Source organism: Callorhinus ursinus, unplaced genomic scaffold (assembly GCF_003265705.2).
Source record: "Callorhinus ursinus isolate GAN/ISIS: 27379988/994484 unplaced genomic scaffold, GSC_fseal_2.0 scaffold40, whole genome shotgun sequence".
NCBI lineage: Eukaryota > Metazoa > Chordata > Mammalia > Carnivora > Otariidae > Callorhinus > Callorhinus ursinus.
Genome location: NW_027397102.1, coordinates 1,005,477 through 1,033,446, shown reverse-complemented (window position 1 = coordinate 1,033,446; position 27,970 = coordinate 1,005,477). Strand labels below are relative to the sequence as shown.

Genomic DNA, 27,970 nt, shown 5'->3' with positions numbered 1-27,970 from the left:
TTGAAGGATACAAAATTAGCATACAGAAATCTGCTGCATTTCTATGCACTAATAACAAATTATCAGAGAAATTAATGAGGAGCCTGGGTGGCTCAGTTGTTAAGCATCTGCCTTTGGCTCAGGTCATGATCCCAGGGTCCTGGGATTGAGCTCCACGTCAGGCTCCCTGCTCAGCAGGAAGACTGCTTCTCCCTCTTCCACTTCCCCTGCTTGTGTTCCCTCTCTCACTGTCTCTCTTTCTGTTAAACAAATAAATAAAATCTTTTAAAAAAGAAAGAGAAATTAAGAAAACAATCCCATTCACAATTGCATGAAAAAGAATAAAATACCAAGGAATAAATTTAACCAAGAAAGTGAAAGACCTGTACTCTGAAAACTATAAGACGTTGATGAAGGAAATTGAACAAGACACAAATACATGGAAATATATACCATTCTCATGAATTGTAGAATTAATATTGTTAAGATGTCCATACTACCCAAAGCAATCTACAGATTCAATGCAATCCTTATCAAAACACCAATAGCATTTTTCATAGAACTACGACAATTAATCCTAAAATTTGTATGGAACACCAAAAGACCCCCAAAATCCAAAGCAATCTTGAAAAAGAACAAAGCTGGAGGTATCACACTCCCAGATTTCACGTATACTACAAAGCTATAATAATCAAAATGGTATGGTACTGGCACAAAAATAGACACATAGATCAAAGGAACAGGGTAGACAGCCCAGAAATATACCCACCCCTACCTGGCCAATTAATTAATCTATGACAAAGGAGGCAATAATATACAATGGGGAAAAGACACTCCCTTCAATAAATGACGTTGGGAAAACTGGACAGCTACATGCAAAAAAAAATGAAACTGGACCAATATCTTACACCATATACAAAAATTAACTCAAAATGGATTAAAGAGTTGAATGTAAGACCTGAAGCCATGAAACTCCTGGAAGAAAGCATAGGAAGTAGGCTCCCTGACATCAGTCTTAATGATATTTTTTTGGACCTGATTCCACTGGCAAGGGCAACAAAAACAAAAATAAACAAATGGAACTACATCAAACTAAAAAGCTTTTGCACAACAAAGGAAACTATTCACAAAATGGAAAAGCAATGTACTGAATGGGAGAAAATATTTGCAAATCATATATATGATAAGGGGCTAATAATCAAAATACATAAAGAACACATACAACTCAATAGTTTAAAACAATCCAATTTAAAAATGGGCAGAAGATCTGAATAGATATTTCTCCAAAGAAGAAATACAAATAGCCAATAGGCACATGAAAAGATGCTCAACATCATTCATCATTAGGGAAATGCAAATCAAAATAACAATGAGATATCACTTCACACCTGTCAGAACAGCTATTATCAAAAAACAAGAAATAATAAATGTTACCAAAAATGTGGAGAAAAGGGAACTCTCATATACCGTTGGTGGAAACATTAATTGGTGCAGCCATTATGGAAACCAGTATAGACGTCTTTCAAAAAATTAAAAATAGAACTACTATATGATACAGCTTTTCCACTACTGGGTATTTACCCAAAGAAAATGAAAATACTGGGGCGCCTGGGTGGCTCAGTTGGTTAAGCGACTGCCTTCGGCTCAGGTCATGATCCTGGAGTCCCGGGATCAAGTCCCGCATCGGGCTCCCTGCTGCTCAGCAGGGAGTCTGCTTCTCCCTCTGATCCTCCCCCCCTCATGTGCTCTCTCTCTCTCTCTCTCTCATTCTCGCTCTCTCAAATAAATAAATAAAATCTTAAAAAAAAAGAAAATGAAAATACTAACTGAAAAAGGTATATGCACTCCTAAGTTCATTACAGCATTATTTACAATAGCCAAGATACAGAGGCAACCCAAGTGACCATCAATACATGAATGGATAAAGAAGATGGATACAAACAATGGAATATTACTTAGCCATAAAAATGAATGAAATATGGCCATTTGCAACAACATGAATGGACATGAAGTGTACTGTGCTAAATGAAACAAGTCAGACAGAAAAAGACAAAACCGAAAACAAAACAAATGAAAAAATGAGACAAAATCAGACTTATAGATACAGAGAACAGACTGATATTTGCCAGAGAAGAGGGAGGCTGGGAAGGTGGGTAAAATGGTTGAAGGGGATCAAGAGATATAAACTTCCAGTTATAAAATAAATAAGACCTGGAAATGTAATGTACAGCATGGGGAATATAGACAATAATATTGTATTAATTTTGTATAGTGACAGATGGTAACTAGACTCACTATGGTGATCCTTTCATAGTGTATATAAATGTCAAATCACTATGCTGTACATTGAAAACTAATATAGCATTATATGTTAATTATAATTCAATAAAATAAAAAGCAATCTGCACAACTGTATAATAAAGAAGCTGTGACTTAATAAAGACATGTATGAAAGATATCTAGGGGTTTTAGGCAACATTGAGTTCAATAGGTATCCAAGTGGTAATGTGCTGTCTTGTTGGAAATCTTGAACTGAGTTGTATAAAATGTACTGGTCAGAACAAAGGAAGAGACAGTTGTGCTTTCCTTTGCCCTGGGCAGACAACACCTGGAAGGTTGTTGTGGTTCTGGGGCCCCACACTTTTTTTAAAGTGGAATTTTTAAATTTAACTTTAATTCCAGTATATTTAACATAGTGTTATATTAGTGTCAGGTGTACAATATAGTGATTCAATAATTCCACACATCACCCAGTGCTCATCATGACAAATGCACTCTGTAATCCCCACCACTTATTTCACCCATCCCCCCACCCACCTTCCTTCCAGTAACCATCAGTTTGTTCTCTACAATTAAGAGTCTGTTTCTTAGTACAAGGGGGAGCCCATAATTTCTCAATAAGAAGGGTATAAAGCAAGCAATTTGTTGGAAAGAGGTGACTAGAGATTTGTCTTGATGATTACTTGCATAGCAGGTACATGAGTTTTGCTTAGATTATTGGTTTATTAGTCATGGCTTTGGGGGAATGCTAAAGTTCCCCAAGCTACCTTTGTTGCTATCACTGGTAATAAAGGGTGGACATTCCTGATAGACCATAGTGCCCTGTTCCAAAACAAAGACCATCCCATTATCCCTAGGAGTTTGGGGCAGGAGGTGGGGAGGAGGAGGGAGGGAGAATTGTTAGGAGAAGGGTTAGGCAGAGGAGAAATCCCCAGAGCAAAACTGCCAAATAGAAGAGTTCCTCACAACAGGATGAAGCAAGGCCTTTCCAGTCAGAGAAACCACAGGCTGCTGGCACTGAGCCTGTGCCAGCAGGTGACCTAGTTAGAGGAGTGTGTGGCTGAGGGAGTCAATGTGCTAAAAAGCCCCACAGATGTTGCAAGCAGGCAACAGAGAATGAAGAGGGGATCCTAAAAAGTAGAGTTAGCTATATCCTCAGGCACGCACATCCAGTAGGAAAAGCGTTTTCTTTTTCTCCTGGCTGCCTTCAAGAAGCTAAAATATCCAGAGTGCAGTGGAGCCAGGCTGCAGTGAGATATTGCCCAGCTGAGGCCCACTGAAGCTAGCGCAGTAGGGCATGAACATATGCAAATTGCTTTGGAGGTCATATCTTGAACCTGGGGTAATACATATTTCCCAAGAGTGAACTCAAGATCCGAGATGAATAGGGCACCATGAAGTCAGGGAATGAACATCACCCATTAGGTGACCCCTCCCTGACCCTACAGCTTTGCTCTTGAATTATTACCATTCGATCACTACTGAAAGGCTCTGAGTCTAACCTCCTCATTGTGCTGGCAGGGAAACTGAGACTTAGAGGGGTGAGGGCCTACTCCACAGTCACACAGTGAGTGAACACAACAATGGTAAGGCTAAAACTCAGGTCTAATGATAGTCAGTGCTCCCTTCCACAGCTTGGCACTGAGCCTTCTCAATGCACAAAAATGCAAACCACAGGTCAGCCCTGCCTTGCCTCCCTCCAGCCATCTTTCCATTCTACTTCCTACGCTGGCCCTGAAAAACAGCAAGCCAATGTGGTGGGCAGCCCTGCAGACCTCGGCAGGGTGAAACAGTGCTATGAGAATGATAAGCACAGTTTAAGATGTGGACATGAAGGAACAACTCCCAGAGGTTGTTTCAATGCTGGGTAATTGACGTTTTAAGCATTTTTCAAAGCATGTTATTATCCTTGCACTTAAGGTTGCCATTGGCAATAATGTGATGGGAATAAAGCCAAAATTCCCCAAGATAAACAAACAGACAATTAGCCCAGCCCGAGCTTCAGGTAACCTGCTGCCACTAGACATTCTGTCTCCCTCAGCACAAGAATTGGGTTCCTGGGTCCCACATAGCTCTGGACAGATCTCTGGTTGCACAAAAAATTGAAACTTTACAGCCAACCCTGCTTTTTGAAAGAAGGGGGTTCTGTGTCTCCAGCTCCAACCCTCTATCTCTGGAAAAATGGAAGTACAGGGGATAAGAATGTGCACCTGCCCAGCAAGTTGGCAGCCTGGCTTCAAGGATTAAGCTCAAGGACATAGAGGCCTCAGAGATAGATCTGACATGGTTCTACCATCAAAGTACTCAGTTCTGGAGACATGGAAAGATAAATAATGGCAGGATGAGGGAAAGTAATGTGGATGTTCTATGTAAAGAGAGGATGTTGAGAACCGAAGTAGAAAGGCTCTGCCCTTATTTTTCTATCTGTCCACTTTGCTGCAGGCCACTGCCCCTCTGAGCCTCAGTTCCTCACCCCCCCAAAAAAATCAAAGGATTCAACTAAGCAGTTCTCAAAATGGGCCTATTATCAGAATCACCTGAAGAGAGTATTTAAAATACAGATTCTGAAGCTCTACCTCAGAAACTCTGGTTTAGAAAGCTTATCATGGGCTGCAAAGAAGCTGTATTTTTTAACTTTTTATTTAAATTCCATTTACTTAACATACAGTGTAATATTAGTTTTAGGTACATGATATAGTGACTCAACACTTCCATGCAACACCCAGTGTTCATCATGATAAGTGACATCCTTAATCCCCATCACCTACTTAACCCATCCTCCCACCCAACTCCCCTGGGGTAACCATCCATTCCCTGTAGTTAAGAGTCTGTTTCTTGGTTTACCTCTCTCTCTTCTTGTTCCCTTTGCTTGTTTGTTTTGTTTCTTAAATTCCACATAGGAGTGAAATCATATGGTATTTGTCTTTCTCTGACTGACTTATTTTGCTTCATATTATACTCTATAGCTCTATCTACGTCATTGCAATGGCAAGATTTCATTCTTTATGGCTGAGTAATATTCCATATATCACATAAAGAGATGTGTGTGTGTGTGTGTGTGTGTGTGTGTGTGTGTGTGTGTTTAAGCTGTATTTTTAACACACTCCCTAGATGATTTTAATGGTCAGCCTTGGTTGGGAACCACTGGACTAGATGACCACTGAGGACCTTCTAGCTCTGATCTTCTATGAATCTAAGTCAGGTTTGGACCAAATACTTTATCATAATTATCAATATCACCATCCAGAAAGCCATTATCATGACTTTCACATTCACATGACTCAGGTTTAGGCGTTTCACACAGGGAGTTTGTGGGCCTCTCTGAAAACTCCCAAAGATTGAAATTGACCATGTGTTCAGGCCCAAAGGACATACCTTTGGTCATTTGAACATTGGATCTTTTATTTGAATAAGTAAGTCAATAAGTTAAAAACCTTATTTAGGAAGAGAAGGGCAAAAGCCTATTGAGGGGTGGCAAAGGAAGAAGTATTCAATTACGTGTTGGGGCAGGACCGGGTGGGGAGGAATGCATTCTCTGTTGCAGTTAGGTAACTCTGTCATTCTGTCATCCTCATCTTCACCCAGGCCCTGGGCCAAAATCTGAACTTCTGACAATAAGAAAATAGACAGAGACCTTCATCATTCTGGCATGACTGGAGGCAAGAGGCTGAATCCAAACACTTAGGGAGAACTGTATCCATAACAATATCTTAGAATTCTCAAAGTTGAGAAGTTCTCTATTCTAGATTAATTTTCTTCTGCTGCAAATTTATTTCTACCAGTACTCTGATCTTTGTATGAGAGGTAAGCAAGCTTAAATTACCAATCCCTGGATAATTATGTGTCAGAATCCACTCGAATGTGGGATGCAGTCTGCTTGGTCCCTCCAAAGGTATCACTGAGCTGGCAAGAGAGGAGCCTGTTCCCCTGCCAGACTTTCTCATGAGGGGGGAAGAAGGCAGGGAATTGACTTAGGTTGAGTCTGGAAACTGGTGTGGGGGAGGGGGAGGCCAAGCTGCCCAGGGAAGAACAAGGCAGATGTCCAGGATATTTACACTGTCCAGCTGCACGAATGCAGACAAGGCAGACCATGCTCTGGGAATTCCAGACTCAGCAGAGGATGGGTGAGAGTGTGGCTCTGCTCTGAAACTCAGAAACCTGATTGGTCCCAGGGGAAAGAGGGGATGGAATCTTGGTCCTCACAATTAAAAATCAGAGTCCATAGATAAGGCAAGGATATGGGAGAGTCATTTGTCAGGAGCAAATTGAAGTTTGAAGATTCCTATGGGATTTCTTAAGTAGAAGGAGCATGATCAGCAGTCAAAGGAAAAGCCTAAAACTCTAACCTTGCTTGTTAAAAAGAATGATTTGGAAAACAAATCCAAACACATCACACCTTTAAAACAGTCTAGCAAATAAGACATAAGAAGTCAGCAGTGGATTCTGGCTTTGACTAGTATGCCCAGAATGAGAGGCATGAAACACTTGGGGCGTTTTGCACACAATGCATTAACCTGTCCCCAAACATGTCCATGTTCAGATAACTCCCCATTCTCCTTCACCTTCACCTTCCCTGATCTTGATGCTTTCTGAATTCCTTTTCTGTACTGCCTCCCTCTTCAAACCTTGCTGTCCTGAGAGTGTGAGGCCCTCATTTCCTTCAGTACACATTTATTAAGCACTTACTATATAGTGCATATCTCTCCTTATAAATCACTGTGTTCAACTGTATGTCTGTTCATACAGACATAAGACATGAGACTTAGTTCTCTGTCTCCCCTTGATCCTTAATTCATAGCACCTAGCAAAATGTGATATATGTAGAGAAATAAAATAAGTCTTCTTGCAAGAATTCAAGCCAAATAAAGAAGGAGATGAAAAGATAGTACACAGTCTCTTTTTGGTACACTACCTAATTTTTATTAGGTTTGCTGCCTGGTTTTATTTAATTCCTGGAGATTGATGGTTATCTTAATAGCTAATCCAGAATTCTCACCTCTCATATGCTTCCAGATGAGCTTCCTACCTACATCAACACACATACACACACCACTTAGAAACTGTCACTTGTTATCAATGTGCCCTTCACTTCTTTGAGCTTCAGTTTTCTCATCTGCAATAACGGGCTAGTAATAACATTCTGAGACAAGCCTCATCTTTCCAAATAGATCCTTCCTACTGGTTGCATTGACTTGAGATTGCCACTGCTTCTGCCAGTGAGATGAGAAAGGCTTTCTGTGCAAAAAAGCCCAGCTAAGTTTGTCCGCGGGAGAAGAAAGAGGACCCTGTGGGAACCTTGCGATTTTTCACCACAGATATAGAGATTCCAGAAGCAGATGACTACCTAGTCTTCAGAGCAAACACTGGAGGTGAAACAGGACATTAGCCAGGCTGGGTACACTTGAATTATCATGTATGTGAAAAGGCAGTCAGGGAATAGGGAGTATTAACAATAGCAACTCCTCCTGTATGAAGAGCGCTTTAGAGCTCACCAAGTATTTCCAGATTATTCTCTCATTTGAGCCTCAAAACAAGCAACAGAATTGTCCTAGATGTTTTTGCATGGTTTTATTTTTCATTTAAATCCTGAGTCAAACCTTAAAACGGTCCAGTTTTTGCTTGTTTTACAAATGAGGGAACTGAAGTTCAGGGCAGTAAAGTATCTTGACCAAAGTCACACAGGGAGATAGTGGTAAAATTGGCAGATAATGGTAGAATCCATGTTTTCTCATTCTTGGTGGAGTGCTCCTTCACCTGTGCCGAATAACAAGGGTAGAGGAGTGAGGGGGGGCAGGATACGGTGCCAGGACAGCAAGGTTTGAAGAGGGAAGCCGTATAGAAAAGGAATTCAGAAAGCATAGAGATCAGGGAAGGTGAAGGAGAATGGGGAGTTATCTGAACCACAGCCCCTCCCCCGAAGTAATTTCCCAAGTGCTGCTCAGGGTTCTCCTAGGGAAACTCTCTTCCCCAGATGTTGGCTACATAGGCTCACCTCAGACCCTGGCCACTGGGCACATCTGGGACCACTGGCACAGTAGTCCTCTGAGGGGGTAGATCAATACCACCCCCACCAGGTAAGGTACCAGACTTTGACTAAACACTTAGTGAGCCAATCAGCCTTCCTCTGATTGAGGTTCAGAAAGGGATATAAAATTCATCAGCAGCTTCCAAGAGGGAAAGGTTTGATGGAGTAGGTAGGGAATGAAATATTCATCTCAGCCCAAGGAGGACTTTGGACAATGCAGAATCAAGGTTCACTGTCTACAATTCCTGGCTATACCATGCACCCAGAGAAGCACACACACAAACATGGGTACAATCACCTCAGGCATGGAAGCAGCTTCCCTGGTCCCTTTCTGTAGGATTTTCTCATTTGCCAAATTAAGGAGATATTTCCTGTTTTTTGTTTTGGTTTTGATTTGTTTTGTTTTGTTTTGTTTTATAGAGGCAAAGAGTTACAAGGTCCAGGCCTAGAGCCCAGAGAAGCTTCTAGAAGTTATTACAAAAAGCACCTCACCTGGTACCTGGGGCCAGGAGTGGGGAGCTGAGTCAGAGTCCCAGGCCAACTCAGACTGAGCTTATTGGGGAGGCCTACTCTTCCTCTGTACACATAAAGAGAGCCTAGTGGGAAGAGGAGCATGATAGGTTCCACAGTCAAGTGACTCAAGGCTGCCTGAGTTAATGGGGAAGGGTTACCATAGAGTTGCTGACCTCTAGAATGTCAAAGCTGGAAGCAGCATTAGGAATCATCTAGACAGGATATCTGATAGCCATGGAGGCCATGGAGGAGCAAAGGGGAGACACCTTAGGCTTGGTAATTAAAAAGCTATACTAGTTCTATACTAGCACTTGACCTTGGATAAGTTACCTAACATTTCTAATCAATATATATATCTGTAAAAAAGGGATGAGTATCCCCCCATAGGGCTATTTGGAGGATTAAGTGAGATAATCCATGGAAAAAAGCATAGTGTCTGGCATGCAGTGGGCTCTCAATATTTCTTTTAAATATAAATGGCTTTAGTACCATTAATCAAGCAGAGTTGTAGTTAAATTCTGACTCCCCCATTTCTAGCTGTTTAACTTCGAGAGGCCACTTTACCCCTTGGTGTATCTTAATGGGACTAATCTCACTTCACAGGGCTGTTGTGAGGGTTCACATGTAAAAGTGAGCATGGTGCTAGGCACACAGTAAAATGCTCAATAAACATTGGCTGAATGTGAATGGGCACATCACTAGGACATGAAACTTGGATTATTTTCTCAGAGTTGTGCTTTAGCACCCCATACTCTTTTGCCTCATCCATGTGACTGGTCAGACAAATGGATATAGCCTAAACAGAGCCTTGAGTGAGCAGAATTTGTTCAGATGAGGACTGAACCACAGTATGGGATTTTTTACTTCATTAGCACTGGGCAAATACATAGCTTGCACTTGCTCACTTGCACGGCTAACTCCTTAACCACAGATATAACAGACCAAGGCTCATAAGGTAGTCTCCCATCCTGCTCTCAGAGGCACAAATTCCCATTCCAACAGCTAACCCTAACACTCCTGGGAACTCTCTAGCCATTTTCCTTGCCCAAAGCCCAAAGCGATGAGGGCAGAAACAGAAAAGTCAAGGATTGGTGGAGAGAGACTTTCCTCTTATTGCTCAGTCTGGAAATACTTTCAGCTTACATCTGGCCTGCATCCTGTAAAAGCCTTTAGTGGATCTTTACTGTCAAGGATTGTCTATAAGGCAAACCTCATATGTAAGTTGTATATGTGTATGTGTGTGCTGCTGGTGGTGGCAAAAGGCGGGGGCAGGGATGTTGAATGATGTTCAAAGCACAGAAATTTTCCATTACCTGACAGGATGTTTCAGGGGGTCAGGCCTAGGAGAACTGTCCAGCTATCAAATCTCCCTGAGATCAAATCGAGACTTTACAGGAACCTCAAGCTTACTCTTTTTTATCATTAAAGATTTTATTTATTTATTTTTGAGAGAGAGAGCATGCAGAGGGAGAGAGAGAATCTCAAGCAGACTCCGTGCAGAGCATGGAGCCCTGCTCCATCTCATGACCCTGAGATCATGACCTGAGCTAAAATCAAGAGTTGAACACTCAACCGACTGAGCGACAAAAGGCGCCTCTCAAGCTTACTTTTAAGCAGCTTCTTCCCACACTTGCCAAGCACTGGTTTTCAGAAACCCTAAAGAAATAGCTGGGCTTTTACTCCAATGCATGGATTGACAGTTAACTCCCAATCAGAATTATTGTGACTATTGCTAGTCTACCCTCAACCACTGCCAAGCAAATAGTAAAAGTAGGTCTCATTACACATGCCTCAGTTTCCTCACATGCAAAATGAGCTGGTGGTTTATGCAATTGCTCTCTAGAAATTAAGGACTCCACAACTAAATGAACTAGGGAGTCAGCCTCTGCCCTACATATGCTCATGTGTGTGTGCACACACACATACAGTCATTTATCCTCATGACATCCACATTCATACACTCATATGTCCATACACTCATATATGCCCATAGTTACACACAGTTACATATACTCACATTTCTACTCACATTCATACATACTTTCAGAACTTTGACACAAACATATACATGCAATGCACAAAACTGCATACACACAAGCACACATACACACATAGTTTCTCCTCTTATGAAGCTGACCAGGAAATAAAGATACTTGGGAAGGAATTCCATTATATATTCATGGACAACAACAAGAAAAGGATTTAATATTCAGAGTAAGCAATCCCCAGTCTCAAGGCTGAATCTCCCTGCCCTGATCCCCACTACCCAACCCCCCCCCACACATTTTTTAAGTCGTCTTGTGAGGAATGCTTACAGTTTGCCCCTTCCTGGTAAGCTGAAGCAATAAAGCCTAAACCTAAATGAAAATACATCTTAGTTTGCCTCGGACAATCCTAATTTATGCCTGTTGTCCCAGCATAATTTTAATAGTGTCTCTTTTCACTTTCAAAAGTGTCCCAGTTTGGATAATAAAAAGTATCTGGTAGCCCTACTTAAACCTTTCCTCACCCTGGGTCATGACTGGGCCACCTGGGATGGCCCAGGCCTACTGTCTTCCTGGGAAAACATTTTGTTCTTTAACCATGCTTAACTCTTCAATTCTATCACTAGAGATTCTTTTTAGTGTTCCAACCTTGCATTAAACGAAACAATTTACTAGTCCATGTCCCAGTGATTAAGGGGAGGCTGGAGCACTTTGCCATTCTAGTTGGCCTCATGGTGGGCACTAACCCTCCTCCTTTTGTTCTCACCCCATTTAATTCTCCAGCTAAATTCTTTCTGCTTATAATCCTGGACACCCTAACGTTTTTTCTCCTTTTCCTCCTCTTCATCCTTTCCAAAACATTAGGCTCTGATGACCCAGACTCTCTCTGAAGCAAATTACACTCCATGCCATCATCACCCATCTTACCTTAGACTCAGAGACCCTCGAAATAAAAAGGAGTGGTAGAAGGAAAGTGAAAGAGGGAAAGGGAGAGGGAAAGGAAAAAAGGGAGGGAGAGAGTCAATCTCATTTAGGCCCTGTGACTAATTTTCATTAGGCCTGCTACCTAATTTCTTTTAGCCTCAGGGCATGGGAGCTAGTGACTATTTTTGTGGCTGGATTAACTGTGTTTTTAAAAAAATCTGAAAACGCTGTCAGCTCTTTGCAAACATGGCTATAAATATATTGTGCAGAATAGATTCATAATGCTATTCACAGAGCAATTGGACAAGGATCCATGTTCTCCAGACATGTGGATACAACATACTGCAGCTTGAATTTTGGCAGCAGCTGTGTTAATCTGCAAACAAAAGAAGCAGGGAAGAGGCCCCAATAAGAGCAAAAGGGACATTATTTGTGTGAAGTGAGGGGATTTACACACATGGCCTTTCTTAGACCCTGAGAAAACTGAATAGTCTAGGGAGAAGCTGGAGGGTATGATGTGCTCACCTGTACAGCTATGGAGCTGTACATATATGTACATATGCACATACATATATACATATATATACATCTGCCTATGTGGGGGTATATGTGTGAGAGACAGGAAAGGGGGCTATCCATGTAGATAAATGTGTATGTGTATGCCTATGGGTGTGTGTGCTTTTAGTTATCTGTCATGAGTTCAAGCTTAAGGTCAGATTTTGTGTATAGTTTTATACACACGAGTGGTTGGTTATACATATGTGCATCATTGGTGATGCCTCAATCCAGCCATAGATGCATGAGAACATATGCAAATCTATAGATTAATTTATATACCTGGCAGCCATGATAATAATTTATATATGTCTCAAACCAGTTTTCAAAATATTGTCACTTCCATCCTCTCATTTGAAACTCATCACAAGACTGTGAGATAGAGATTATTATTTCCTCCCCCCATTTTGCAGATAAAGAAAGTGAGGCTGAGAAAGGCCAAGTGACTTGACCAAGGTTGTAGATTAGGTAAACCATAAATCCAGGACTCTAACACTGTTCTAGCTGATGTCAGATCCTGTGCCTGAGTCTATACCACACAGCACAGAAAAAAATGAGGAAAAGAGACTTGAACTCTGGGGTCTATTTTATGATCTCCCATTCCAAGGGCACCTTTTCTATTAGTGCTAAAACAAATTCCATGGAAAAAAAAAAGAGGGCCCCAGGGCAAGTGCTATTCTCTGTTGAGCCATGGTCTGGAGAATAGTCTGCAGGTTGCTAGTCTTGCCTAAAGACACTAGCCAAGTCCACTGATGGGACAAAGATGAGCCATGGCCTTTTTGAGCATGTTAACTGGTGATAGAGCATGTTCACTGGTGATACTCTAGAGCCCACTGGGGGTACTTTCTGAAGTTAAGAGCTAGGACAGTATGTTTGTTCCCTCTCTATTCTCTGCTTTGCCAATCTGTCTTTCTCTTCCTAAAAGCCACAGGCTCCCAACATCTGGTCTGACCGGTTCTACCTGAGTCTTCCATGTTTGAGACATCCTGTGAGGAGGGCAGGGAGCATAGGTCTAGCTAGGTCTGAATGTGAATAGTGCCATCCCAGGGCAAAGCAGCAAATAAGTCCATCTGAGGTTCTGCTAACCTCCCTTACACTGACCACTAGGTCCTTCCAGCTATTTGGCCTGTAGATCTAAGGAAAACTTGCTTTTGGCTAGTTTTTCCATAGGCAAAATCTAGGTCAAGGCAAAAAAAAAAAAAAAAACACAACATAAAACACTGTCTCTTGGAACATATACTATCCTGTTGTTTACCATTTGGATGGTTAGAACCTGGTCAAGAGCAATGGAGATAATGATAATGATTCCAAGGTTTCAGGATCACTGATTTGAAGGCCTTGAAGACAGGGCTCAGGGAAGGAGGAATGGTCTCCTAATCATTTCAAGGCAGGTGGTCTTCACCATTCCCCTGCTCTGCTATGACTCTGCTCAGCCATTCCAAATGGGCACCAGAATTTTAACTTGCTAATGTTTAGAGATTCTTCTGTGGGCCCCTAGTGGGACTTCCAGGCATTTGTCCTCCCCTCCCCTTAGCCCCAAAAGATAAACCCTCCTTCCAAGTAACAGGATGGGAGGTCCCAACTGGCAAGGAGGTCACAGGGCTTGGCAGGATCTTGGCAAGTTGTTAGGAGGTGGGATGCAGAGCACCCTGTTGTGGATGGGGTTATTCAGGTTTCAAAACTGTTGTATGTGGATGTGCAGACCACTCACATTCATTGGTTCCTCCAGAATTCAGGGAGGAGCTTATAGGTTGATGTGGCCAGTGCAAGATTACCCAACATGTAGGCAAAGTTATGAGTTTAGGGCACCAGTGAAGCAGGGCCACCCCAAATGAGAAAAGCATAGATTTAATGAATTGCTTCAGAAGCTGACAGTTAAAAAAAATAGTGCTTAGGGCCCCTAAAGATCTTAATCTGGTCCTGAGCATGACCAACATCAGAGTAGCCCAGATGGTTCCTGGATAAAGTAAGTTTACCCCCAGAATTCCTCACTGAGTAATGCAAAGCTCCCTTGGGCTCACCTGGGATTACACTAGCCTACTAGTGAGATAATAAGAATAGCAAATGCTTATACAGCACTTACCATGTGCCAGACACTGTTCCAAGCTATATATAACTCATTTAACAGCCCTATATGGTAAGTACTCTTATTATCCTCCTCTTACAAATGAGGACGTAGCAGCACAGAGAGGTTAAGTGGCCTGCCTAGGGATGCAGCTAAGTGGTGGAGCCAGGACTTACTCAAGCAGTTTGGCTCCAGAGTTAGTGCTTACTCAAGAAGGCTCCATGAAAGGAGAATTCTCAGTGGTACTTCACCCATAGGAAACAAACCCCATTTTAAAAAATAAAGCCAAGATCTTAGGAAAGTGATCATAAATTGGAGAATATTCAGGAAAGATTTCCAGGCATGTTGACTCAGCGTATCATAATCTGTCCCACCAAATCTCAGCTTCGCATTGAGGTACTTACTCACTTGTGCACACATGTTCTCTCTTTGCCTCTTTTGGATAGAATTCTCCAAAGAGACAGGATGGAGACCACAGGATAGCTACCCTTTCCAAAGCTCATCTCTTCTCAAATCTGGGAAGAATTGTTTTCCATTTTCATCAGAGAAGTTGTTCTCTTACTCACTATCTCACCATTCCCCGTCACCCAAACATTTTTGGTTTATAAAAGCCAATGGTTTTAAGCACTAAGTCTCTGGGATGTCCAGTCTTCTCATTGCATTAGTGGAAAAATTGTGGCCAAGAAAAGGGAAGGGTCTCCTGATTGCCAATCCAGTGCCTTTCTTGATCCCAGCCAACAAGACTTAGCAAGGCCCAGATCCTTCCTTCCATGACCCTCATTTCCATCTCCCTTAACTTTTTGACTCCCAATTGTTTATTTTTCATCATACCATATTTCTTCTTATCCATACACTTAAACTTCAAGCTGCTATCAAATTTAGGGACAGCTCTATTCCAACTTTCAGGGAGCTCCTACATATCTATCCCCATGGAACATGAAATGGGGACACCCAGGTTCTAGTCTCAGCTCTGCTAAACATTAAGTGTCTGACCTTAGGCCACTCACTTGCCCTCAGTCTGCTCTCCATTTTCTGAAACTATAAAACAGGAATATAAGTCTCTACATAGTCCTTCCCTGTTGTGAACTTTTCCCTAGCTAAATACAAACCACATTGAGTTTCCATTTTCCAGAACCCCTCAACATAGCACTTGTTGTGATCAAAGATGTTGGCACATGATGAGATTCAACTGAGTATTTTATTTCATAACTGTCTCTGTCGCAAGGATAAACATCAACTAAGATATAAACTACAATGTGCTACACACAGAAGGGATTGTTACCACTCAGTAGCTTTCCACTGTCCTGGGGCTCACAGCATCTGGATGTCTGTTTGGGACTCAGGGTAAGGGGCTGAGAGCTGTTGCCATTTCTGCTCTCACGTCCTTTATCCCTCCCCTCGGACCTCAGAAAGAGTGCCTGGGCTGCTGACATGGAAGAGCAGGTGGTGTAGGTTGGGCAGGCTATGCCACAAGCCATTTGCAGGCACCTCATTCCGTGGCCCAATGCCCAGATATCCTCCCACCCTGTGCCCTTCTCTCCAAATGTGCTCAGTATCTTCCTCTCCTCCTGCCCCTCCACTCCACCCCGCCTGCTGGGTTAGGGCCTAATGGGGAACAGTGACTCACTGGACTCTCAGAGGGCAAAGACCCAGACTTTGAGCAACAATCAGACTGTCCAATTCTCAACCTTCATCCTGCCACTGCCCAATTCATAGGCTCTTCTTCACTTAGCTAAATCCCATTTTGAGTTACAGCTCTCCTAGCAAACTGTCCTTGATTCCTCACACTCATATCTCCCTTTCCACATCACCACAAAAAAATTGCATTCAATTATATATATATATATATATATTTACTACTTAGCAATAATCCGCAGTTGTTTGGTATGTTATATCTTTGCAAAGAAATTATAAACTTCTTGAGGGACTTTTCCTTCTCAGGCTCATCCAAAGTCTAGCCTTGCACACAAAAAAACACTTATTGACCTGAATTGAACCAACGTTAATTGAATTGAGTAGAGGGTATGGGGAAGGTTTGTGAGCAGGGAGAAAACTAACATGTATTGGACATTTAGTATGTACCTGGCTATATGCTAGATATTTTGTATGCCTCATCTTAATCTCCATAGCAATAATGAAAGATGTTATTATTATCCCTATTTTATGCATGAGAAAACTCAGACTTTAAGAAATTAACAACTTTGTCAAAGCCAGCCATGTGGTAATTAATTTAATCAAGCTTTAGTGCCTATTAGCAAAGTGTTGATTAAATAAAATATGATATATCCATTTAATAGAATACTGTGCAATTACAAAAAAAGAGTGAGGACTTTATGGATTTAATGTGCAATAATATCCAAGATATATTTTGAAGTATAAAAGGCAAGGTGGAGGATAAAATGAGGTATGAGTTACCATTTGTATTTTAAAAACAGAGTGCACACACACACACACACACACACACACACAATTGCTTGTACGTATACAGAATATCTCTGGAAGGACATACCAACAACACTGGTGGCCTCTAGGGAGGGGAACAGGGTACTGGGCGAGAGGGGTTAGAGAGAGACTTTACAGTGTTGCACCTCTTGAATTTTGTCTCATATTAAATAAATAAAATCACATTTATTAAAACACAATACAATCTCTTTCCACAGAGTAGTGCCTGGGGATTGACTTTGGAAAATTTCAGGGAGGGAAGGGGGCAGTATGCCAGTGAATTGGACTGGGGACCTCCCAGGGTACCAAAAGCCCCATCCTTTGCACCCATTTCCCAATCCCTCTTACAAACTAATCTGCACTATAATCATCTGACTATAATGTTGATTGAGGTCACATCTTTCCAGATCTCAGTTCTCTACCTATAAAATGGGAACCAGATGGGGTAGGATAAGATGGTCTCCAAAATGCCTTCCAGCTCAGACGTTTAAATAACCAAAAATCAAAAGGATGAATCCTACTATATTTAAAATCTTGGTCTCAAAGAAGGGCTTGGAGATTTTGTTTTGCTGTTTCCAACAAAGAAGAGAAACATTTCCATTCAGGTTTGCCTACTAGATAGTCTTAATGGAGCTTCCCTAAGCGGTCACTGAAATGCTTGTTCAAAACTGCTATTGCAGTCTTCCTCCAAGCCTCTGGCCTTCTGTGGCCTCTGTTCTCCAGGGCTATCCTGTTTAGAACACAAGGAAATTGGCCCACTCCAAAACTGAATACAAAAGAGCAAGGCCCCTTCTATGCTTAATGTCCCCTGGCCCAGACCTTCTGACCCTAAATATCCCTTTCCTTCTTCCTCACTACCTGCAAGAGAACAGAAGCTCTGTGATAGACCCTCGGGAGGAAGTGACGCCTTAACTTCACCCACCACTCACCCCCCCAATCCTTAGCAATTCCTACTAAAAAGCTCAGCCCTTGACTTGTAAGGAGGTTTGTGAGCTCCTGCCAAGAGCTGTAAATATTTTAACATGCCTTGTTTCCTTGAATGTATATGACCTGGGATCAGGCCCCTCCTTTCTCTGGGCTCCTAGAGAACTGAGGAACAAAGAAAACACAGCCAGTCCTTAGCTACAGGACACCCAGGTCAAATTGCAGAATAATACAGAGGGGATATGAGGAAGAGATTGAGTGGGGAGGTAGAATGTGAGAAGGAGGGTTGATTCCCCTTCCAGAAACATTTAAAGAAAGGTATAGCAACTCATTTTCTAGGGGCTGGGACAGAGTCCTGGAAATAAGAATAATACCAACCCCTTCACAGTTTACAAAGATCTTATGTATACATAATCTCACTGGATACTTCATAGTCCTATAAAATATTGTTAATTCCATTGTGCAGATGAGAACACTGAAGACTTGGAAGTTTATATAACGTGTTCAAGGCTAAACAATTAAGAAGAGACCATTTCTATGGGATCATGACTCTGGGTAGAGTTAGATGAGTAGTTAGAGGAGTATGTCATACATCACAAGACTGTCAGACTTCTGTCTACTAAACCATTTCCAGGCCATCTTTTTTATGCCTTAGTCATAAGGATGCCCTGAGGCTACAGGAATGGAAAACTTGGCTGCAGTCTTCTTGGTAGCTGCCTCTTCCCATCCTTACTATGTATTAGGTGATATATAAAAGCAGGAATTCTGGACTCAGATTCTCTGTGTTCAAATCCTGGCTCTGCCATTATTTCCTATATGAGCTTAAGCAAGTTACTTAACTTCTGTGCCTCTTTTTATCTACAAAATGGAGAAAATAATGGTACCTATTTCATAGTGTTACTGAGAATTAAAATGAGTTGGTACATGTAAAGAATTTAATTTTGGAGGACATTAGGAGAAGGAAGGGAAAAATGAAGGGGGGGAAATCAGAGGGAGAGATGAACCATGAGAGACTATGGACTCTGAGAAACAAACTGAGGGTTTTAGAGGGGAGGGAGAGGGGGGATAGGTTAGCCCAGTGATGGGTATTAAGGAGGGCATGTACTGCATGGAGCACTGGGTGTTTTTTTATTTTTTTTATTATTATGTTATGTTAATCACCATACATTACATCATTAGTTTTTGATGTAGTGTTCCATGATTCATTGTTTGAGTATAACACCCAGTGCTCCATGCAGAACATGCCCTCTTTATTACCCAACACCAGCCTAACCCATCCTCCTACCCCCTCCCCTCTAGAACCCTCAGTTTGTTTTTCAGAGTCCATCGTCTCTCATGGTTCATCTCCCTCTCCGATTTCCCCACCTTCATTCTTCCCCTCCTGCTATCTTCTTCTTCTTCTTCTTCTTCTTCTTCTTCTTCTTCTTCTTCTTCTTCTTCTTCTTCTTCTTCTTCTTCTTCTTCTTTTTTAACATATAATGTATTATTTGTTTCAGAGGTACAGATCTGTGATTCAACAATCTTGCACAATTCACAGCACTCACCATAGCACATACCCTCCGCAATGTCTATCACCCAGCCACCCCATCCCTCTCACCCCTCACCACTCCAGCAACACTTAGTTTCTTTCCTTAGATTAAGAATTCCTCATATCAGTGAGGTCATATGATACATCTCTTTCTCTGACTGACTTAGTTCACTCAGCATAACACCCTCCAGTTCCATCCACGTCATTGCACATGGCAAGATTTCATTCCTTTTGATGACTGCATAATATTCCATTGTATATATATACCACATCTTCTTTATCCATTCATCTGTCGATGGACATCTTTGCTCTTTCCACAGTTTGGCTATTGTGGACATTGCTGCTATAAACATCAGGGTGCACGTACCCCTTCAGATCCCTACATTTGTATCTTTGAGGTAAATACCCAGTAGGGAGCACTGGGTGTTATATGAAAACAATGAATCGTGGATCACCACATCAAAAACTAATGATGTGTTGTATGGCGACTAACATAACATAATAAAATAAAATTTTTAAAAATAATTTAATATAATGCTGGCACAGATTTAATTGCAAAATGCTAAATAAATGTTAATAATAATAATAATAATAATAAGTAGCAGGGAGGGCTTATAGTGAGTCATCTCCATACTTTTACCCAGTCCCCTTGGGATCAGTGGCAACCCCACATGAAGGGCATGGGTGGTGAACAGAAGAGCTCTTTTCTTTGTGAGAAGCTCAGTGACCTGAACAAGTGACTGAATCTGTGATCTCCACCTCATAGGTGCTGTGTTCTAAGCAACTATGCTAACTGGCCCAGACAGACATCACATGCCCAGCTATACATACAAACGTACACACAGGTCTGGATGTATGGGTGCATGTACATACCCTTTCAGCCTGGATAAGAGGGTGGGTAGGGAGATCCACAGGATAAGCTGAGCAAAAAGACTGTGTAAGGACTGCTTGTCTAGCAACATTTCCTTTCCGCTTTTCCCTTCAGCTATGCAGAAGCAGGGAAACAACTAACCTGGGAACTTTACTTCCACTCTTTCTACCCTCACTGACAGCACTTTTGACTCTAGTTAGGACTTGGGTGTCTGCCTCCTCCCTTCTCTGACTCCTCTACAATCAATTCTGTAGTATTTTTTTGGCAAGAAGAGAGATGATGAGACTCAAAATAGAATGAAGACTTCTGTTCTATCCAGAGCCACTGAAGCTACTGAAAACCAATCTGAAATCTCTGGAGGTCCAGTTGGCACAGAACAAGGAAAGTAAGGACTTGAAGAGAAAGGTGTGCAACTGACCAGGACATTTGTTGAATACAATTGGGTAAGACCTGCTACAATACTATTTCCTTGGCTGGGGTCCCAGGGTTATGAAAAGAGAGGGTGTGGAAATGACAAAAACAGGTTCATAGCAGCTATCTTACGGCAAAAATCCAGAGGTGATGACTTCCACACTCTTGAATGCTATATAAACAGTCACCTTTCCCCCAGAAAGTGGAGAGTAAGAGAGGGAAGAAAGGGGAAAAAGGAAGAGATTCCTCTGTGGGATGTGTAGAAATGGGTCAAGGTACAGGCTGGAGTTGGGCCTGTACAATATCTTAAACTCCAGTTGTTCCTTTAATTGAGCAAGAGAAAGAGAAAGAAGAGAGATAACAATACTGTGAGGAAAGGAGATGACATATCTAGCAAAGGTGATACAAATACATTATGAAAATGGGAGGAGCCAGGAAAATATGGTTAGGAGAGCCAATTTCATCCCTTCTTCTCCTTTCAACCCCAGAAGCTGGAGCAAAGTAAAAGATAAAGGTAGGCAAGACTACCAGAGTGAAGAGGCATATACTTCCTCAAGCCACCCAAACAGGCCACATTCAACACCCACAAATAGGTGCCAAGTGATTTCACATTAGTAACCACAGCATCCACCTGCAAGGTAGGTAATTAAATGTCCTTAGGCTTAGTGCTCTGTCATTTCAATGCTCATCCCATTACTGAGAGGGATGCAGGATAAGGGGACGGATGGAAGCAGAAAGAAACTTATAATGTTTCCACGCTCCAGTGTTGGGGAATTACAAAGGGGTCCAGGCCAAGATGTACAGACCAGGCTGGCCATATCCTCTCCATCACCCTCACCTAACAAGTTTTTCATTCCAGGCCCTTTGTGCTAGTCTGCCATAGCCCCTATAGAAGCCTCTATTATGTTAAACCTGATTCCATAAACAGATGGGAAAAAACTTCTTTCCTAATCCATGGCTTCAGGTGAGGTGTATGGTGTGTGTGTGTGTGTGTGTGTGTGTGTGTGTGTGTGTGTGTGTGTGTTATGAATAAAACCTTTTCTCTAAGGTTTGCTCATTGAATCCCAAGTGAGACAGTTCCTTTAAAGGCAAGAAAGTTCACTCTATCTTTTACACAACCTGAAAAGAGTAAATGATTATTTATTTTCAAAAGGCAACAAAACAAAAAGATGCTGGTGGTAAAGGCAGTACACCCTCTTGGGAAACTGGTCTATTCCAAAGGTCAAGATGGCATCCTTTACATATTTCTGCAAATGTTGATAATCCAGGTGTTTGTTTACTCTTCATGGCACTGGAGGAAATGTTTCCAATGACAAGCAAGTATAAATTTAGGGGAAAATGAGAGAGAGCTCTATGCCTGCTTCTCCAGTAGCCACACTCTCAGCTAAGCCCTGAGTGAAGCTGAAGTTGACCAGGGATTGTGGATACCCAATAGGACCTCCTCTAAGACTGAAACAGCAGTTCTCCCACACCCATCCACAGTGGGACCCAGGAAGCAGTTCTAACCCAGTTATAAAGTTGCCCTGTCTGAAGCTCCCTGAAGAAAACCACTGTCACATTTAGGAATCTTGGTTTACTCTTCTTTCCTGAAGTAACAGCAAACCAAGGTCATAGTAACTATGCATTTCTGAGAAGTAAGAATGAGCTGTGGGAAATTAAGTTTCAGGAGAAGGGCCCAAACTGAGGCTTAAGGAAATGCTTATAGTTTAATGCTTTTTAGGAATAGGCTCAAATGCTGGGAAACAGTAGCATACAGACCCACTCTGCTAGCCTGCAACCAGCCAAGTTGAGGGAATTTTCTTGGGGGCCCAGTTCCATACTGAGCAGGGCATTCTGGGAGAAGCAGTTGTATATCCAGAGTTGCCCTTACACACTGGGCAAAAAGGAATGGATCTTTCCAACCACAATGGTATATATAAGCAGCCCTATAATCTCTAAATACATATGACATGGAAAAATAATATCTATGTGTTTTTTTTCATTGTTCCCCCAATCTCTTCCCAACCTGTCTACATCTTCATTCAGGCAGATTAACAAATTTCCATTTTGTCTGAATGAGTCAAAATGTACGCCAAGTGAATAGTAAAGAATAAAATATCACATAAATCTAGAAGGATAGAATGGCAGAGCTATAAAGTTCATCTAGTCAAACCCTCTCATTTTTCAGATAGATAAACTAAAGTACAGAGAGGTAAAGTACCTGCTCAAAGTCACAGAGCAAGTCAGGGGCACAAGTTGTCTAACTCCTAGTCACTGTCTTGCTGGTATTACTGAGATCACCAGCCTTTTGGGGTCCAGATTTATATTTAGAATGAGCATTTGAGGTCACTGGACAGTGAGCCAGGGATCCAACCTCAACCAGCTACTCCAGCTACAAGCATCCCCCTGGTTGGCTTCCAAATACCCCAACCTCTCCTCCTCATCCCTTCCAGTATGAGTCAAGGTCCTAGTTTGGGATCCAGTTTGGTTGGAAAGAAGGCAGAAGAGTTACTTGAAAGATGCCTGACCAATGGCCCTGTGGCCCAAAGCTCCATTGTAGGCTCTAAACCAACCTGATCAAGTTTATCTGGACAGTAGACAAAAGCTTTCAGCCAAAGGCAAGACCCTGGCAGATTTGCTCAAAAAATACCTGCTTCCTAAACGCAGCAATTTAGTGGTCAGCCCAGTGAGACATGAACCAAGCAGTGAAAGGCCCTAAGATGGGGAAAAGAAATATAGCCTAACCTGCCTTTGACCCAACCCATCCTTGGGACTCTCTGTCTAAATACATAGTGTATCATTTTCCCCATGCCTAGAAAATTCTGTCTCCATTTGAGTGATCCATGAGTCTGAACTATCTTGTACCCAGTAACAGATTTTCCTGACTATTGTCCCCTTCCCTGGGTGGTGAGAGCCCGAATCCCTATCCTCCAACCTGGGAGCCTACAAGGGCCATGCTTATAAACTACCCAATAAAAGATGCCTCCCATCATATTTTATGGCTCAGTGTTGGACTGTTAGTCAAGGTGTAAAGTGCAGAGTAATGGGTTTTCTCTGGAGCACATTTTAAAAGACCTAAGCTTAGAGCCAATGTTAACAACTCTGGCTTGGTCTACCTTGTCCCCTGGATCCCCAACCCTAAGCCTTCCCTAGTTCCAACCCACTTAGGGTTCCAATAATGACCTGGGGCCCACAACCAATGCTATCTTGTTCCTCTTTACCCTCTTTCCTCCAAAAGTCAACTTTCCCTGGGTCCTATGCCTGGGAGGAATGGCAGGCAAAATGTTCCTGAGATAGAGGCAACTGACCAAGGTCTGGTTTTGGGGGGAAAGGAAAAGATCAGGAGAGAAATGAGCCTATACTTTTTGCAGAGCTACAAGGAAAACTCAACCAGGAAGCCATGATATACTTTCCACCAGATTGCCTGGCCGCCCTGTCCTTTCTGCTGCTTGGTCCTGGCAGGGGGACTCCCAAATTTCCCACAAGCTCTGAAAAAAGTATAGGCTCATTTCTCTCTTGATCTTTTCCTTTTCCCCCTAAACCAGACCTTGGTCACTTGCCTCCATCTCAGGAATCTTTTGCCCGCTATTCATCTCAGGCATAGGACCAAGGGAAAGTTGGCTTCCCTTCAAAAACAGGTGAAGAGAAGGCACAAGATATACTGTTAGTGCCACCACAGAACTCTACACATCACAGAATCCACAAAAACTATACATTGCATGCTCTAGAATGGCCTGAATTCCATGTCCTTTCTACTCTCCATGGCTTTTCCCCGTGCCCAGAGACCCCTCTGATGTGGAGTTAGCCCCCAAACAACAAAACTACCTTTCTCTGGGGCTGCCTCATAACAGTTACAATTATCTGCAGAACCTTAGATTCATAAAGTCATTCAGTGGCAGCTTTAGAACTGTAAAGATATTAGGCCTAGCCAAAGAGAATCTGGGGTGTAGGATGCCTCCAAACATTAAATTCACAGATTTTTAGAGATGAAAGGCATGTCAGACATTAATAGAAATGGACAATGCACCACATTAATAGAAATGTATAATGCACCAACCTCTGTGATTATGGGGGTATATGTTCCATGTTCCCCAGAATGGTTATTAGGCAAATGCTGGCTGATAAACATTTTAGCAAGCTTCTACTTCTATCCTTTTGAGACACCAGTGCTGTGGCACAAGTTGCTGGGATATTTTGAGTAAACTGTAGAAAGCATCTGGAGGCAGAGACACATTTGGAATCTCAGGATCTGAATGGTTACTTGGGAAAGCTGAGGGGACCAAGAAAGGTAGTGCTAAGGATGAGATTTTTCTAGGAGCTCAGGAATGTGGTGGGATATTCTTGACCTTTTCAAAATAAAAACTGAGGTGTTCCCAAGAGCATCCAGTATCAAAAATAACTTTCATGAATTCAAGATGCACCACAACAAGGACCCAAGCCAAAGTATTCTGAGACCCTAGGGACATACCAAATTCCTTTCTGTCCCTTCCTGACCTATACTCACCATAATTTAAACCAGTAAACCCAGCCCTTCAATGGACCTAGTCTGTGTCAGAGTACACACCAGCCACACCTCTGCACAGCCTACTGCCGCCCCCCCCCCTTTCCCAGCTGCACTGTGAGGTCTTGACCGGAAAGTCCCAGCCAGCCCTCCCCCTGAGTCCCCTATGATCACCTACTTTGAAGTTTGTTCCCCAGCAGTAAACCTCTTCCTGGTAAAGTAGTGGTTTTTCCAAGTTTTATTACATACTCTGAAGGGCCCAGCTCTAGGCCTGCTCACACCACATGAATGCCAGGACCTAGCTTCAGCCCATCCCCCACTACCTCCCATGAAGTTCCACCCAGACTTTGCCACTGACTCTGAAGGCCAACAACCTGCCTTCAACCACAGGGCAATGCTCAGCAGGTGCCCTCCTAGGTAACCTAGGCAACAGCCAGAGGCCCTACCCTGGCTGCCTTCCCAAGGGCCCCTGAACTGCATCAAAGCAAGGAAAAGGTAGTCCCAAGGGTGAGTATGGCAGTGACGTTACTCCCAGTTGTTCTACACAGTCCAGGGACCCCTACCCTTGGTCATCAGTGTGGCCTGGGCAATTTCCGCCCTGGACAGCTACTGAGGCACACTCTAATTTTCAAGTGGGACCCACACATTGTGGTGCCAATGGGTCATAAGAGGCACCAAGAGGTACCCCAAATCCTCTTCTTCAAAGGTAGCCCATGAAACGGCAAACTTTAAAAAGGAGGTTCCTTGGTTCAGAGGAGCTGTAGGAGTGGCTGTTCAAGGGCCCAGGGAATCCACAGGTGGATGCCCTAGAATTCAAGGTTTCTATGTTCAATAAATAATCCGGAGGCCCCCACAGAAGGCAGCAGAAGTACTTGTTGGGGTGGTGAGATGAGGGAACCCTTTAGCCCCAGGGCAACACTATGAAAAGCCATGTATTCTGAGCTGCGAACTTTCAGCCAGTGACAGCAGAGCTGTCCTGAGGAGCCACAGGAGCAAGCCTTCAGGGAGAAGGCATCCCAAGTCCCTCGCTCCCTCCCTAGACTCCTCATCAGAACTGCCAAGGGGAATTGCCATTGGCTCTCTGAGAAAACAGGATAGCTCCTCTGACTTCAGAGCCTATGGGCAGATTCAATGCGAAGAGAAGGCAAGGTTGCAGTCTTGCGGCCAGAGGCCTAGAGAGTGAAGGCTATGCCCTGCAGCCCTGCCTGTCTTAGGGAAGAAGACCAAGTCAGCCCCACACAAAAGTGGGAGAGGTGGAGGCCGGCACTCTGGCTGAGGCCAGACGAGGCATCCCACAGATAGTGGAGAGGCTCCAGACGAGGCATCCCACAGATAGTGGAGAGGCTCCAGACGAGGCATCCCACAGATAGTGGAAAGGCTCGGCGCCGGGGAGGGAAGGCTCAGGTTGGGGGAGGCGTGGATTGAGTCTCAGGGCCCAGCCTGCCAGCTGCCTTACACTCCTCTGGCAGGAGACCTCGGAGACCGCCTCCCTGCTTGCTTTGGGGTTCAGCTCAGAGGGCACAGAGATCTGCTCGCTCCCTCAGAGTGGTAGAGGCCGGCCTGGCCTGGCTGGGTCATAACCACCGCAAGCAAAGAGACGCGCGCCCACCCCACTCGCACTCCCTCCCTTCCCCTCTCTTTCTCCAACAGACACACACGCCGGCCTTGTGTTTGACTCTTCGCTCAGTCACCAGGATTCTTAAAGTGTTTTTGACAGAAAACACCTCCGCTCCCTGTACAGGAACAGGGGCTGCTGCGGAGATCCGCAGTACGGTATTTCTCTCAAAGCCCTCCCAGCCTCCCAACTCTCTCCTCTCTCCATGACTTCGCACCGCCTCCAAAAAAAATCTGCAAATATTTCCCCCCACTACACATGATCAGCATACTTAAAAAAAAAAACAAAAAACCCAAAAGGTGCGTCTGGATTTGTACCAGGGCTAAAAAGTTCATTCCTTGCCTGTGATCAATGAATATCCCAGGTCCCACCCAAGGGACGTCTTGCGCCTAGTCTCCATAGGTAAGGGTGCCCTGAGCCCCGCAACCCGCGCCTTAGCAGCGCCGTGGGCAAGGGACAAGGGGGAGGAGTCGAAGCAGAAAGCTGAAGGGGCGCCTCCGACCGAGAGGTCAGGAGTCGGCGGCAGTGGGAGCCGAGGACACCCTTGCCCAGTATGCCAGGAGGGGCGCGCGGGGCCACTCACCTGCTTGGAACTCCACTTGGCGATTTTTCTCTCTTTCCTCCTGCAGCAGCATGGAGTAGAGGATCCCAAAAGAGTTCTGGATGCCAAAGATGGAGCCGTTGCACCAGGTGGCAGCGAAGACCACCATCCAGCCGAAGCCACCTTCGGGGGGCTGAAAGCCGCGCGCGGTGCCGCGGGTCTCCACGGTGGGCGTGGACTTGGATTCATGCACTGGCTCGGGCTCAAATTCCAACTCCGGCAAGGGTGCAGGGTCCGGTAGGGGCTGGGGCTCCGGCTGCGGCTCGGGTGGGGGCACTGGCACCGGCTCCGGCTCGGGCTCTGGCTCGGGGCTGCCCACCCACTCCTGCTGTTCCTGGTCTGCTTCCCGCCAGGGCCCCTTGGCTTCCTTGCTCGCCAGGCTTTGCAGCGCCATCTCGGCAGGGGGACTGTGGCTGCTCCGGCGGGAGGAGCCGCTGTGTGGCTGGTACTTGTTTCTGCCGCTTCTGCTGCCGCTGCTGCCGCTGCCGCCGCTGCCGCCGCCGCTCCGAGCACTGCTGCCGCCGCTGCCTCCTCCTCCCGGCTCCGCGCCCCAGCTGGCCCGCCTGTCCCGCGACAGACGGTCCCTAGAGTCCTCTCCTCCTCCTCCCACGTCCAACCCCCCTTCTGCTCTCCCCATGTCATCTCTCTCCTCCCCCTCCTCTTCTCCCCCCCACCTCTTCCTCCCTCAACAGGCAGCCGCTACAGCCTTGCTCTTCTCCCTAGCCCTTCCTGCTCCCCATACTCGCCTACCTACCCTAGCCACTGCTCCCTA

General features: G+C 43.9%; 1 protein-coding gene across 1 annotated transcript in view; it reads right to left on the bottom strand.

Moving 5' to 3' along the window:
* The window catches only part of SLC16A2 (solute carrier family 16 member 2), a 118,914-nt gene extending 91,037 nt beyond the window's left edge, over positions 1-27,877 (bottom strand). Inside the window, exon 1 of the mRNA XM_025885083.2 lies at positions 27,181-27,877. Coding sequence (XP_025740868.2) covers positions 27,181-27,835 — 655 coding nt within the window. The 5' untranslated portion in view covers positions 27,836-27,877. The remainder of the gene's footprint in view (positions 1-27,180) is intronic.
* Positions 27,878-27,970: the final 93 nt, after the last annotated feature.